The sequence below is a fragment of the Coregonus clupeaformis genome, chromosome 20 (genome assembly GCF_020615455.1).
Source record: "Coregonus clupeaformis isolate EN_2021a chromosome 20, ASM2061545v1, whole genome shotgun sequence".
NCBI lineage: Eukaryota > Metazoa > Chordata > Actinopteri > Salmoniformes > Salmonidae > Coregonus > Coregonus clupeaformis.
Window position 1 is genome coordinate 32,233,610 of NC_059211.1, and position 16,031 is coordinate 32,249,640.

The 16,031-nt window shown below is 43.1% G+C and overlaps 1 protein-coding gene across 2 annotated transcripts in view; it reads right to left on the reverse strand.

Annotated features, from left to right (window-relative positions):
* mylk4b (myosin light chain kinase family, member 4b) overlaps nt 1–16,031 on the reverse strand; it is a 79,968-nt gene that overhangs the window by 37,013 nt on the left and 26,924 nt on the right. The window contains exon 1 of one of the 2 annotated variants that reach the window (XM_041840208.2): nt 12,216–12,560. The exons of the other annotated variant lie outside the window; for it this stretch is intronic. Within the exon in view, the coding sequence (XP_041696142.1) occupies nt 12,216–12,362 (147 nt within the window). The 5' untranslated portion in view covers nt 12,363–12,560. Of the gene's footprint in view, nt 1–12,215; nt 12,561–16,031 lie in introns of those variants that run through there. 2 annotated transcript variants of the gene reach the window in all.

Sequence of the window (16,031 nt, forward strand, 5' to 3'; positions counted from 1 at the left end):
AACCTCTTGTTGTTCACTGATGTCTCCTTGTGTCTCTCTCTCTCTCTCTCTCTCTCTCTCTCGCTCTCTCTCTCTCTCTCTCTCTCTCTCTCTCTCTCTCTCTCTCTCTCTCTCTCTCTCTCTCTCTCTCTAAAAGCCCAACGTGCTGACAGCCCATAAAGTGGGACCGCAGTAGAATAGCCCTTTAACTACCTGCTGTGATAGTATGTCAGTCAAAAGCTTAATCCTTTTCGCTCCTCACTCTCTCCCTGCTCTTCCCCCTCTTTCTTTCTCCCACCGTCCCTCCTCTGAGTCTAGTGCTACATGGGTGATGTCAGAAATAGACACCCTCCCTCCCAACCTCTTAATATCTCCCTAGCGTCTGTGTCTACCACAATTTCTCTGTCCTTCACTTTCACTCGGTATGTCCCAAGACGTTTGCCCCTCCTCCCTCCCCATCTCTCTTTCAGTCAGTCTTAGGGAGACGGGGCTGCCGCTTGGCTGGTCACATGAGTACCAGCACTAATGACACACACGCACAGGCACACACACACAGCCATAACCACAAACCCCCACACACACACACAAAACCATAACCACACACACACACACAACCACAAACACACACACACAACCATAACCACAAACACAACCATAACCACAAACACACACACACACAACCATAACCACACACACATATACACAGGCAGGAGCTACTAAACACACTCACTTTTACAGAAAACATGATAGGCACAGTTTGTATTCATTCTACCACAAGACTATATACACAGTAAGAGATAGAGGTACCTGTTTGTAGGCGTCTGTATACGATTGCCTGTATGTGCATCTGCACAGGGTGTACCTGTTTGCATGTGCGTTTTTGTGCATATGTGCTCTGTGCCAAGAAGCAGGCCCAGCAGGTGCCAGGCTGATCTGCGTTAGCAATGAGTTACTCAAACGGTCCGTTACTAGACACCAGAGAGAGGCCGGGTGAAAACAACACATTCCTACGGTTCCTCATACCACAGAGAGAGAGAGGTGGATACCCAGTCAGTTGCACAACTGAATGAACTCAACTGAAATGTGTCTTCCACATTTAACCCAAACCCTCTGAATCAGAACAACATCCACATCATCAGCGCCCAGGGAGCAGTTGTTGTTAGGGGTTAACTGCCTTGTTCAAGGGCTGAATGGCATATTTTTCCACCTTGCCGGCTAAGGAATCAAACCAGCGACCTTTCGGCTATTGGCCCAACACTTTTCACCGCTACCTGCTACCTGCCGCTGTAGGTTAAAACGGACTATTCAAATCAAATTGTATTTGTCACATGCCGTTAAATGCTTGCTTACGAGCCCTTAACCAACAATGCAGAGTTTTAAAAAGTAAGTAAGAACAATTTGCTAAATAAACTCATGGAAAAACTAGTAACACAATAAAATAACAATAACGAGGCCATATACAAGGGGTACCGGTACAGAGTCAATGTGCGGGGGTAATGGGTAGTTGGGGTAATTAAGGTAATATGTACACGTAGGTAGGGGTAACGTGGCTATGCATAGATAAAAAACAGAGTAGCAGCAGCGAATGTGAAGAGTGTGAAGGAATGTAAATGTATGTATGTGTGTGTCTGTGTGGCGACAACACGCATGTGTGTGTGTGTTTTGTGTGTGAGTCCGTGTGTGTTAGAGTGTCAGTGTAGTATGTGTGAGTGTAGTCCAGTGAGTGTACATCGAGCCTGTGCAAGAGAGTCAGTGCAAATTTAAAAAAAAAAAAAAAAAGAATAAAATAAGAGGGTCAGTGCAAATAGTCTGGGTAACCATTTGATGAACTGTTCAGCAGTCTTATGGCTTAGGGGTAGAAACTGTTAAGGAGCCTTTTGGTCCCAGACTTGGTGGTCCGGTACCGCTGCCGTGCGGTAGCAGAGAGAACAGTCTATGACTAGGGTGGCTGGAGTCTTTGCTCCGCCTCCTTTCCCTGTAGTCCATGATCAGCTGCTTTGTCTTGAGGGAGAGGTTGTTGTCCTGGCACCACACTGCCACATCTCTGGCATCCTCCCTATAGGCTGTCTCATCATCGTCGGTGATCAGGCCTACCACCGCCATGTCGTCGGCAAACTTAATGATGGTATTGGAGTCATGCGTGGCCACGCAGTCGTGGGTGAACAGGGAATACAGGTGGGGACTATGCAAGCACCCCTGAGGGGCCCCTGTGTTGAGGGTCAGCGTGGCGGATGTGTTGTTTCCCACCCTCACCACCTGGGGGTGGCCCGTCAGGAAGTCCAGGATCCAGTTGCAGAGGGAGATGTTCAGTCCCAAGGTCCTTAGCTTAGTGATGAGCTTGGAGGGCACTATGGTGAATGCTGAACTCAAGTCAATGAACAGCATTCTCACGTAGGTGTTCCTTTTGTCCAGGTGGGAAAGGGCAGTGTGGCGTGCAATAGACATTGCGTCTTCTGTGGATCTGTTGGGGCGGTATGTGAATTGGAGTGGGTCCAGGGTTTCTGGGATGATGGTGTTGATGTGAGCCATGACCAGCCTTTCAAAGCATTTCATGGCTACAGATGTGAGTGCTACGGGGCGGTAGTCATTTAGGCAGAGAGAGTGAAACAGACAGAGTGGGAAAGAGAGAGATCTTCACATCGTCTGGGTAAAGTGACAGTAAGAAAGTGAGTGACCTAAGTGAATGAAAGAGAGGGAAGCCAAGCTTGTCCTCTAACTAACGTATATTTGACCACACTGTGTTACCAGACATGATAATACCAGCTAACAATTCTAGGGAGAATTGTGTTACCCGTAATGTTCCCCTAATGCTTGAGTGTTCAGTTTTCCGTTAGTTAGGGGAACATTCTATCTATGTTAGCAGAAACCTTCTGAGAACCGTTTTAGAATGCTTTGGTGTTAAAGTCAAGCAGAACTCATCTAGAACGTGGTTACAATGTTCTTAGAATATACAACAATGTTCTAGACGCGTTTATGGGACTTTGCAAGATCATTCATGTGTTTTTTAGGGTTAGGAGAATATTCCATCAATGTCCCACCAAACATACACAGGAAATAGAAGCCATATTCTCACTATATTAGATAATAAGGTTCTAGACAGGTTTCATGAGAACGTTGCAAGAACATTCCTGTGTCCAGTTTTCTGAGGATTAGAAGAATATTCCATCAACGTCACATCAAACATACACAGAACATGGTTGCCATGTTCTCAGAATGTAAGATATTAATGTTCTAGACACGTTTTATTGGAACATTGCAAGAACATTTCTTTTTTTCAGTTATCAGGACGTCGCCTGATGGTCCCCAAAAAAATTCTCCCCCCCAAAACAAACCATTACACATCACACCTTGTAACAGTTGCCAAGCCCATCAAGGCACTGATTGGTGAACCACTTATCCATTCACAGCTCTTTTTTGTTGGCAAGGTTAGGAATACTCATACACTGTGTTTTCAATTTACATACCGTATTTGACAAGAGTTACAAGCTCGGCTTCAGACGCAATCGTTAGGCAAGGGCAATTTAAGTGTAGTGAAGGATGATACAGTATCTGTACCACCAGTAAATACAGTTAGTGTTAATCCCCCCGCACAGTCCCCGCAGCCAGACAATGTTCTCATGGCTTCTGGAAATAAATGTTTTGGCACGCTCAACCGGTGTCGCTCATTCTGCCGATATAAACTTTCAACCGGTTTTCCCCACTGAGCAACGATTTGGAGTCAGAGGCCGAGCCTTCTCAGGTCCCTCCTCCACCCGTTACAGGGTCTGAACCACGGAAGCCTCCCACCATTATCTCTGACAAATTGAAAACCCTAGTCATTGGTGACTCCATTACCCGCAATATTAGACTTAAAAATAATCATCCAGCGATCACACATTGTTTACCACGGGGCAGGGCTACCGACGTAAAAGCTAATCTGAAGATGGTGCTGGCTGAGACAAAAACTGGCGAGTGTAGATGGTAATATAGGGATATTGTTATCCACGTCGGCACCAATGATGTTAGGATGAAACAGTCAAAGGTCACCAAGCGCAACATACCTTAAGGGTGTAATTTAGCTAGAAAGATGTGTTGGCATCGAGTAATTGTCTCTGGCCCCCTCCCAGATAGGGGGAATGAGGAGCTCTTCAGCAGACTTGCACTACTCAATCGCTGGTTGAAAACTATTTTCTGCCCCTCCCAAAATATAGAATTTATTGATAACTGGCCCTCTTTCTGGGACTCCCCCACAAACAGGACCAAGCCTGGCCTGCTGAGGAGTGACAGACTCCATCCTAGCTGGAGGGGTGCTCTCATCTTATCTATCAACATAGACAGGGCTCTAACTCTTCTAGCTCCACAATGAGATAGGGTGCAGGCCAGGCAGCCTGCCAGCTTAGTGGAGTCTGCCACTAGCACAATCAGTGTCGTCAGCTCAGCTTTCCCCATTGAGACCGTGTCTGTGCCTCGATCTAGGTTGATAAAAACTAAACATGGCGGTGTTCGCCCTAGCAATCTCACTGGAATAAAGACCTCCTCCATTCCTGTCATTATTGAAATAATATTATTGTGATAAATATTATTTTGATCATATCTCACATCTCAAAATAGGACTACTTAATGTTAGATCCCTTACTTCCAAGGCAGTCCTAGTCAATGAACTAATAACTGATCATAACCTTGATGTGATTGGCCTATGAAACATGGCTCAAGCCTGATGGATTTACTGTGTTAAATCATGCCTCTCCTCCTGTTTACACTAGTGACCATATCCCCCGCGTATCCCGCAAAGGAGGTGTTGCTAACATTTATGACAGCAAATGTCAATTTACCCCCCAAAAAACGACTGTGTTTTTCATCTTTTGAGCTTCTAGTTATGAAATCTATGCAGCCAACTCAATCACTTTTTATAGCTACTGTTTACAGGCTTCCTGGGCCATATATAGCGTTCCTCACTGAGTTCCCTGAATTCCTATCGGACCTTGTAGTCATGGCAGATAATATTCCAATATTTGGCGACTTCAATATTCACATGGAAAAGTCCACAGACCCACTCCAAAAGGCTTTCATCATCGACTCAGTGGGTTTTGTCCAACATGTCTCTGGACCTACGCATTGCCACATTCATACCCTGAATCTAGTTTTGTCCCATGGAATAAATATTGTGAATCTAAATGTTTTTCTTATAACCCTGGACTTTCGGACCACCATTTTATTACGTTTGCAATCGCAATAAATAATCTGCTCAGACCCCATCCAAGGATTATCAAAAGCTGTGCTATTAATTCTTGGACAACGCAAAGATTCCTAGATGCCCTTCCAGACTCCCTCCACCTACCCAAGGACATCGGAGTAAAAAAATCAGTTAACCACCTAACTGAGGATCTAAATCTAACCTTGCGTAATACCCTAGATGCAGTCCTACCACCAAACCGGAAGTCTTCCGACTAGCTTGGAAAGACAGTACCGTGCAATATCGAAGAGCCCTCACTTCTGCTCGATGAGCCTATTTTTCCAACCTAATTGAGGATAATAAAAACAATCCAAAATGTATTTTTTTATATTGTCGCAAAGCTAACTAAAAAGCAGCATTCCCCAAGAGAGGATGACCTTCACTTCAGCAGTGATTAATTCATGATCATTAGAAAGCAAATTACGGACTCCTCTTTGAATCTGCATATTTCTCCAAAACTCAATTTTCCTGAGTCTGCACAGAACTGCCAGGACCTTGGCTCAATGGAGACACTCACGTGTTTTAATCCTGTATCGCTCAACACATTCACTAAAATAGTAATGGCCTCTAAACCTTCCAGCTGTCTACTGGACCCTACTCCAACTAAACTACTGAAAGAGCTACTTATTGTGCTTGGCCCTCCTATGTTGAACATAATAAATGGCTCCCTATCCACTGGATGTGTAGCAAACGCACTAAAAGTGGCAGTAATAAAGCCTCTCCTGGAAAAAGCCATACCTTGACCCAGAAAAGTAAAAAATAACTATTGGCGAATCGCCCATTCCTTTAAAATGAAAAAGCCATTGTGCAGCAACTCACTGCCTTCCTGAATACAAATAATGTATACGGAATGCTCCAGTCTGGTTTTAGACCCCATCATAGTACTGAGACTGCACTCGTGAAAGCGGTAAATTACCTTTTTAATGGCGTCAGAACAAGGCTCTGCATCTGTCCTCGTGCTCATAGACCTTAGTGCCGATTTTGACACCATCGATCACCAAATTCTTTTGGAAACCCTAATTGGGCTACACGGACAAGTTCTTACCTTATCTGTCGGAAAGATATCAGTTTGTCTCTGTGGATGGTTTGTCCTCTGACAAATCAATTGTACATTTCGGTGTTCATCAAGGTTCCGTTTTAGGACCATTATTGTTTTCACTATATATTCTACCTCTTGGTGATGTAATTTCAAAACACAATGTCAACTTTCACTGCTATGCGGACGACACACAGCTGTACATTTCAATGAAACATGGTGAAGCCCCAAAATTGCCTACCCTGACATAAGGAACATGTTTTACTTTTAAACTCGGACAAAACAGAGATGCTAGGTCTAGGTCCCAAGAAACAAAGAGATCTGCTGATTGATCTGACAATTAATCTTGATGGTTGTCCCGGGGCATTGTCAGAGGGGGCCACAGTGTCCCCCCGACCCCCCTGTCTCAGCCTCCAGTATCTATGCTGCAATAGTCTATGTTCCGGGGGGCTAGGGTGAGTCTGTCCTATCTGCTGAAATTCTTCGGTCTTATCTGGTGTCCTGTGTGAACTTAAGTATGCTCCCTCTAATTATCTCTCTCTCTCTCTCTCTCTCCCTCTCTCCCTCCCCTCCCGGAGGACATGAGCCCTAGGACCATGCCTCAGGACTACCTGGCCTGATGACTCCTGGCTGTCTCCAATCCACCTGGTCGTGCTGCTGCTCCAGTTTCAACTGTTCTGCCTGCGGCTATGGAACCCTGACCTGTTCACCGGACATGCTACCTTGTCCCGGACCTGCTGTTTTCGTCTCTCTCTTTCTCTCTCTCCCTCTCTCTCTCTCTCTCTCTCTCCAAATGTCCAGAAATGCATGACAGATGAGAAATCTATACACATTATGATAATATGCATAAATCATATTTCCAAGTGTTCTAACAGAATTTTCATATAAACATATTAGAGCGACTGCCCTAACAGGTCTTGAACCCAGGCCACCAGCACCAATATCAAACACCATAACCACTGTCCCAATAAGGGATATCTCTAGAGCGTGTGCATATTGGGCCAGTATAGTTAGGCCCTCTCCAGAAGAAACCATAAACCTTCTTCCCCAGGCACTTATGTAGATATGAAACAACTTGATAGGTGTAAGGAATAGGGTGAATGCACTTTGAAGTAACTCTCAGCTCCGTTAAATGTACACTCAAGAAAATATTTGATTGATCATAGTGATTCAGGAGTAACATTAAAACAGGTTAATATGCCCCACCAACATAAGAAAACTGTACAGAAAGCCCTTTAATTGCTGAAATAAGTAAATAAAATCAATGATGCGAATAGTCAGATTAACTGATGTCTGACACGGAGGCATAGCAGGAACATCAGAATAACATGAACCAAGAGGTTGTGAGTTTAAATCCCAGGTGAAGCCATGTTGAATAATAATTGCTGTATAAATGAACATGCATAATGTAATCATGTATGTCAAATATGTAAGTTGAAATCACTATCTTAAAAGCATTGTGTTTGACCTTGCAAACAGACAAAGAGCTACCAGTGGTTCATCAATCAGGGCCTTGTTTGTCTTGGCAATCGTGATGTGTAATTACTTTTTATTTGGATATATATATACGTTCTTGCAACGTTCTTGCAATGTTCTAGAACATTAATATCTTATGTTCTGAGAACATGGCAACCATGTTCTGTGTATGTTTGGTGGCATGTGGATGGAATATTCTCTTAACCCACAGAAAACTGGGCACATGAATGTTCTTGCAACGATCCCATGAAACATGTCTAGAACATTAATATCTTAAGTTCTGAGAACATGGTAACCACGTTCTGGGTAAGTTACATTTGACATTAAGGTAATGGTCTCTTGGAAACATACTTTGCACATCAAGGGAACATTCCTATGAAAAGTTAGCTAATGACCTAATGAGAGACTTAAGGGGACGTTCTCTAAAGTTGTGGGAGCATTTGTTGTTAGCTGGGATGACACTTCCAGACCTCACAGAACCACATACTGACATACTGAGCTGTGTTCTTTCTCCACTGACACATACCAACCACATACCCACTCACTCAGTCTCACTCTGACACACACACACACACACATACAGTCTCTCTCTCTTTTTACCTCTCAGCTCATGACTCTATACTGTAGATGTCTGCCACTGTCTTTGCCCTTTACAACCCAAATTGAATATCTCTGTCTTTCTCAATTACTCTTTTGGTTGGTCACTCTACCTATGACTGTCTCTCCTTCATCTCTTTCTTTTTACCTCTCAGCTCAACCTGATCTCATAGATTAGACGTAACATAGTTAATGTAAATCCATGTAACGCTCAAATATGATATTTTATGTATGGTATGGTTACATAAGACAGAAGGTTACTTAAGGCAAAAATGAAAATAGTAGGGTGGTTGGTCAGAGTGGATGGGTTGGCGTATAACGCGAACGTCTAGCAACCCAAAAGTTGCGTGTTTGAATATCATCATGGACAACTTTAGCATTTTAGCTAATTAGCAACATTGCAACTACTTACTACTTTTTAGCTACTTTGTGACTAATTACCATGTTAGCTAACTCCTAACCTTAACCCCAACCCCTAACCATAATACCAGCTATCATTAGCCACCTAGTAAATTTGTAACATATTGTATGAAATGGATGATGGACATCCTCAAATAATTCATACCATACGAAACGTAATAGCATACTGTTTGGAGAGTCTTTACTTTTACTATGTTACGTGTACCCCTGAGTCCAGGTTGCTCAGCTCCTCTCTATAGCTGTCTGCAACTGTCTTTGCCCTTTGCAACCCAAGTAGGATATAAAGTTTTACTTAGTTACTCACTGTGGGAATAATCTTAACTTTCACTTAGACTAAATGAACATTAGACTGAAGTAGACTAAATGAAAATTTGACTGAAGTAGAAGTTAGGAATCACCCCTCTTTTTGATGGTCACTCTACCTATGACAGTCTCCTTCTTCCTCCCTCTCTCTCATTCATTTCGGAGTAAGCTAAATTCTGTCCAGTTAAGTGGACACCGGGACAAGGAGAGAATACTTTGTCACATTAGACACAGTCTGCAGAGGGAACTCTCTCCCTCTTACACACATTAGCACAAGGTGGGCAAACTCTCACCCAGAGGATAAAACATATAATACCGTATAATATTACTACGGTCATTTAGCAGACGCTTTTAGCCAAGAAACGTAGAAAGCTGTCGACATTGATATATCCAGTATTATGTGGCTCATATGGGAATCAAACCCACACAATCCTGGTGTTGCCAACATTGTGCTCTTTCCCAATGAACCATTGGTACCTCAATTATACAACAACACTGATACTTAAAGCCCTCTGCTACATTTAGTACCTCTGATTTTCTTAATCATGTCACTGTGTATTTGAAAAGCTGTTGTGCACTACACTTCTGTCAAACTGGTCGAATCTATGCAATGACTGATTGGATTTGCAAAAAGTAATCAACGTAAGGGCATTTTGTATGTTTTTTTCAAATTTTTAACCTAAAAGCAATGACATGGTGCCATTTTTTGTTGATTTCATGTTGAATTCACATTAGTTGAAAACGAGTAAATCAAAACTAGACGTTGAACTGACGTCTGTGCCCAGTGGGTTACCATGCTGTACCAAAAGCAAATACGAAATACCACCAAATTGTCTACCAAGGTTGTGTGGCAATATAACAATCTTGGTCTGGATCTCCGTCAAAGCTCATCTGATCTTCTCAATCATGTCCTTGTGTGTGTGAAATGCTTGTGACAAGCGAGCACCAGATACAGTGAGGGAACGTGTCATCATATTAAGAGCTGACAGTTAGAGGCTTTTAACTGAGTAGTATGATCAGGCAGCTGTATTTCTTTACGAGGAGTGAATTACATCTACTTTATGACTTACTGATTATATTGAGTCTAAAACATGATCATCATACTGCATATGAACTATGTAATGTACATGAAGGGCACAGTGAAGTGAAGTCATACAGTGGGAAGGTTATTTTTATGGCTATAGAGAGAGTGACAAGCATGTGAGAGTGTGTGTGTGTAAGTGCGTGTGATGTGTGTGAGAAAGATGACTTTAGTTGTTCCATGGGGTGTCCCACATTTTGGCATCAGTTCAAATTGACCCTCCTTGCTGCCCCAGAGCAGAGAGACTGATGAGACAGAAATTATTCTGCAGCTTTTGCTGATGTGACAGTATTGCATTCCAATGGAACTTCATGTCTGATTGATTTTGATTGATTGATTTGTTTATTTCAGTGTATACAAAAGGTGTATGAATATACAGTAGCAATGTGTCAGGCTTAAAACTGGGAGCATTTAAACAGTGTGCAGCAACTCCAGTGATGGTATTCAGACAACTCCATTTGATGTCAATCAATGATTTACTCGAGTTGTTCACGCTTACTACCTCTGAATTGGACCCAATGTTTCTGTCATAGTAGCTGAACACAATCATTCAACCAAAACGTCTTATTGCACCATCAAAGCAGACCCTTTCTTTCCAGATCTCAGTAAGAGAAACCTGTCTGTAACTAAATGCAGCTGCTGCCACCCTCAGGTCACATGAACATAGCTCATATGAGAGATAGCCGGGTCTTCTTTCCAAGGCCTGTGACATGATCAATCAAATATTACGGCCCTCCACCCAGCACGTTGTCTCGCCTGATAGTTTGGGTCTAGTTGTTTTCTCTAGCCATTAGGGCCTAGAATCATAGAAATTGATCCTGCAAGCCAGAGAGCTCACACTCAATGTAAACTAAGGGCAGTGGTGTAAAGTACTTAAGTAAAAATACTACTAAAGTAGTTTTTTGGGGTATCTGTACTTTACTTTACTATTTATATTTTTGACTACTTTTACTTTTACTTCACTACATTCCTAAAGAAAATGATATACTTTTTACTCCATACATTTTCCCTGACACCCAAAAGTACTCATTACATTTTGAATGCTTAGTAGGACAGGAAAGTTGTCTAATTCACACACTTATCAAGAGAACAACCCTGGTCATCCCTACTGCCTCTGATCTGGCAGACACACTAAACACATGCTTCATTTGTAAATGATGTCTGTGTGTTGGAGCGTGCCCCTGGCTATCCGTAAAATAAAAAACAAGAAGTAAATGATGCCGTCTGGTTTGCTTTATATAAGGAATTTGAAATTATTTATACTTTTATGTTTACTTTTGTTACTTAAGTATATTTTAGCAATTACATTTACTTTTGATACTTAAGTATATTTAAAACCAAATACTTTTAGACTTTTACTTAAGTAGTATTTTACTGGGTGACTTTCACTTTTACTTGAGTCAATTTCTATTAAGGTATCTTTTCTTTTGCTGAAGTATGAAAATTGGGTACTTATTCCACCACTGACTAAGGGCCAGTTTAAGCCTAGTCCTGGACTTAAAAGCATTCTCAATGGATAATCCATAGGATTATTTTATCTATAGGTTTATTCTGTGTCCGGGAAACCGGTTCTAAGTCTTTATCATATAAAGACAAACACAACAAACTATCACTCTCTTTACAGTGCAAGCAATTTGAACAAGCATTTCAAAGTCACTATAGGTGGACATGTCTGTTAGGGTGATAATGTGTCAACATCTTTCAAGACTTTACTTCAGCCTACATTCCTACCGGTACTCTCTCTATCCTCTACCATGTTTCCATTATGACAAGATTATGAAAAACAACAAAACATCCTCTGTGTAGAATTTGCTCCACTAACAAAAACATCCTAATCTGATGGGTCAACAGGTGAACAGAACCTCACCTCCGCAAGAAGATTCCACCAGCCACACCTGCACTACCTGAGTGTGCACAAAGCCCTGCAATCATACCCTTTTTACACTGTCTCGCTGACACCGAACCGTGCAGAACTGACTCTTTTCACGTGGTCTTTTTCAGCATGGTTTAAGCAACTATGGTGGATGCATAAACCAGCCAGCACAGTACATTTTGGCTCAGCTCAGTAGTATGAATGAACCAATAAAGACAGCGAACAGGTCTATCTGTACCTGCATGTCTGGAGAGGGTGTGTCCCTGTCCCTCTCCCTCTTCCTCTTGTATGTGAATAAATTCCAGAGCCGTCTCCATAGGAACGAGGCCACCAGACACACACTCCCTACTATCCAAATATCCTTATCCTTCAGAAAGTTCTCCATGGTAACTACTGATGGTTCTAGATCTGCTCTTCCTCTTCCACTTCTGAGCTCAGAGCTGGATTATTTCGATCTGCCTCTCTCTTGTCAACAGCGGCGATCGACCGCAGCGATCGGGTCTCGGGGGTGATCAGCGGCAGGTTGGGGTTGTTGACATGGGCACGACAGTGGGCGCTAGGCGTTTACGGAACAAGAAGGCCTCTCTGATCGCTCAGTCACTTAGACACTCCTCCCACTCCTCTCAGTCACTTAGACACTCCTCCCACTCCTCTCAGTCACTTAGACACTCCTCCCACTCCTCTCAGTCACTCAGACACTCCTCCCACTCCTCTCAGTCACAGACACTCCTCCCATTCCTCTCAGTCACTCAGATGGGAACAACAGGGACGTCTCTGCCCAGTCACGCTGTCCTACACCCCCAAACCACCCCTCGGCCCTGTTCCCCCGACACCCCGACCACTCCACCACCCCCCAGCCAAAGGACCAAAAAGGAGAGTACATGCTGTCTCAGAGACGAGAGGGGGACAGGTGTGCGTGTGTCTGTGTGTGTGTCTGTCTGTGTGTGTGTGTGTGTGTGTGTGTGTGTGTTTGTGAGTGTAAGTGTGCGTGTGCGTGTGTGTGTGTGTGTCTGTCTGTGTGTGTGTGTTTGTGAGTGTGCGTGTGCGTGTGTGTGTGTGTGTGTGGGACAGGTGGTGTTAGGTTCAGGGTGTTGGTAGGCTAGTGTTTGTCTGGCTGGTATGTCAGCAGAAACCCAGAGACCATGCGGCGTCCCAAATGGCACCCTATTCCATACATAGTGTACCACGTCATGGACTCTGGACAAAAGTAGTGCACTATGTAGGGAATAGGGTGCCATTTGGGACGCAGACCATGCCTGGTATCCGTTATTTTCGGCGCTAAGTATATCTGTTGTAGTGGAGCCGCTTGCTCATCCGCTCGCTCTCAATTCAAATAAATTCAATTCAATTTAAGGCCTTTATTGGCATGGGAAACATATGGTAACATTGCCAAAGCAAGTGAAGTAGATAATAAACAAAAGTGAAAAGTAAACATTACACTCACAAAAGCTCCAAAAGAATAAAGACAATTCAAATGTCATATTATGTGCAAATAGTTAAAGTACAAAAGGGAAAATAAATAAACATAAATATGGGTTGTATTTACAATGGTGTTTGTTCTTCACTGGTTGCCCTTTTCTTGTGGCAACAGTTCACAAATCTTGCTGCTGTGATGGCACACTGTGGTATTTCACCCGATTGATATGGGAGTTGATTAAAATTGGGTTTGTTTTAGATTTTTTTGTGGATCTGTGTAATCTGAGGGAAATTCAGGTCTCTAATATGGTCATACATTTGGAAGTTAGGAAGTGCAGCTCAGTTTCCGCCTCATTTTGTGGGCAGTGTGCACATAGCCTGTCTTCTCTTGAGAGCCAGGTCTGCCTAAGGTGGCCTTTCTCAATAGCAAGGCTATGCTCACTGAGTCTGTACATAGATAAAGCTTTCCTTAAGTTTGGGTCAGTCACAGTGGTCAGGTATTCTGCCACTGTGCACTCTCTGTTTAGGGACAAATAGCATTCTAGTTTGCTCTGTTTTTTTGGTTAATTCTTTCCAATGTGTCAAGTAATTATATTTTAGTTTTCTCATGATTTGGTTGGGTCTAATTGTGTTGCTGTCCTGGGGCTCTTTGGGGTCTGTTTGTGTTTATGAACAGAGCACCCAGGACCAGCTTGCTCAGGGGACTCTTCTCTAGGTTAATCTCTCTGTAGGTGATGGCTTTGTTATGGAAGGTTTAGGAACCGCTTCCTTTTAGGTGGTTGTAGAATTCTGCATGCAGAGTCTCAATTTGGTGTTTGTCCCATTTTGTGAATTCTTGGTTGGTGAGCGGACCCCAGACCTCACAACCATAAATAGCAATGGGTTCTATAACTGATTCAAGTATTTTTAGCCAGATCCTAATTGGTATGTCAAATTTTATGTTCCTTTTGAAAGCATAGAAGGCCCTTCTTGCCTTGTCTCTCAGATCGTTCACAGCTTTGTGGAAGTTACCTGTGGCGCTGATGTTTAGGCCGAGGTATGTAGAGTTTTATGTGTGCTCTAGGGCAACAGTGTCTAGATGGAATTTGTATTTGTGGTCCTGGCAACTGGACCTTTTTTGGAAAACCATTATTTTTGTCTTACTGAGATTTACTGTCAGGGCCCAGGTCTGAGAGAATCTGTACAGAATATCTAGGTGCTGCTGTAGGCCCTCCTTGGGTGGGGACAGAAGCACCAGATCATCAGCAAACACTAGACATTTGACTTCAGATTCTAGTAGGGTGAGGCCGGGTGCTGCAGACTGTTCTAGTGCCCTCGCCAATTAGTTGATATACAGTGGGGGGAAAAAGTATTTAGTCAGACACCAATTGTGCAAGTTCTCCCACTTAGAAAGATGAGAGAGGCCTGTAATCTTCATCATAGGTACACGTCAACTATGACAGACAAATTGAGAATTTTTTTCTCCAGAAAATCACATTGTAGGATTTTTAATGAATTTATTTGCAAATTATGGTGGAAAATAAGTATTTGGTCACCTACAAACAAGCAAGATTTCTGGCTCTCACAGACGTGTAACTTCTTCTTTAAGAGGCTCCTCTGTCCTCCACTCGTTGCCTGTATTAATGGCAATTATTAGGAAATGGAAGACATACAAGACCACTGATAATCTCCCTCGATCTGGGGCTCCACGCAAGATCTCACCCCTGGGGTCAAAATGATCACAAGAACGGTGAGCAAAAATCCCAGAACCACACGGGGGGACCTAGTGAATGACCTGCAGAGAGCTGGGACCAAAGTAACAAAGCCTACCATCAGTAACACACTACACCGCCAGGGACTCAAATCCTGCAGTGCCAGACGTGTCCCCCTGCTTAAACCAGTACATGCCCAGGCCCATCTGAAGTTTGCTAGAGTGCATTTGGATGATCCAGAAGAGGATTGGGAGAATGTCATATGGTCAACTTTTTGGTAAAAACTCAACTCGTCGTGTTTGGAGGACAAAGAATGCTGAGTTGCATCCAAAGAACACCATACCTACTGTGAAGCATGGGGGTGGAAACATCATGCTTTGGGGCTGTTTTTCTGCAAAGGGACCAGGACGACTGATCCGTGTAAAGGAAAGAATGAATGGGGCCATGTATCGTGAGATTTTGAGTGAAAACCTCCTTCCATCAGCAAGGGCATGAAGATGAAACGTGGCTGGGTCTTTCAGCATGACAATGATCCCAAAAACACCGTCCGGGCAACGAAGGAGTGGCTTCGTAAGAAGCATTTCAAGGTCCTGGAGTGGCCTAGCCAGTCTCCAGATCTCAACCCCATAGAAAATCTTTGGAGGTAGTTGAAAGTCCGTGTTGCCCAGCGACAGCCCCAAAACATCACTGCTCTAGAGGAGATCTGCATGGAGGAATGGGCCAAAATACCAGCAACAGTGTGTGAAAACCTTGTGAAGACTTACAGAAAACATTTGACCTGTATCATTGCCAACAAAGGGTATATAACAAAGTATTGAGAAACTTTTGTTATTGACCAAATACTTATTTTCCACCATAATTTGCAAATAAATTCATTAAAAATCCTACAATGTGATTTTCTGGATATTTTTTCTCATTTTGTCTGTCATAGTTGACGTGTACCTATG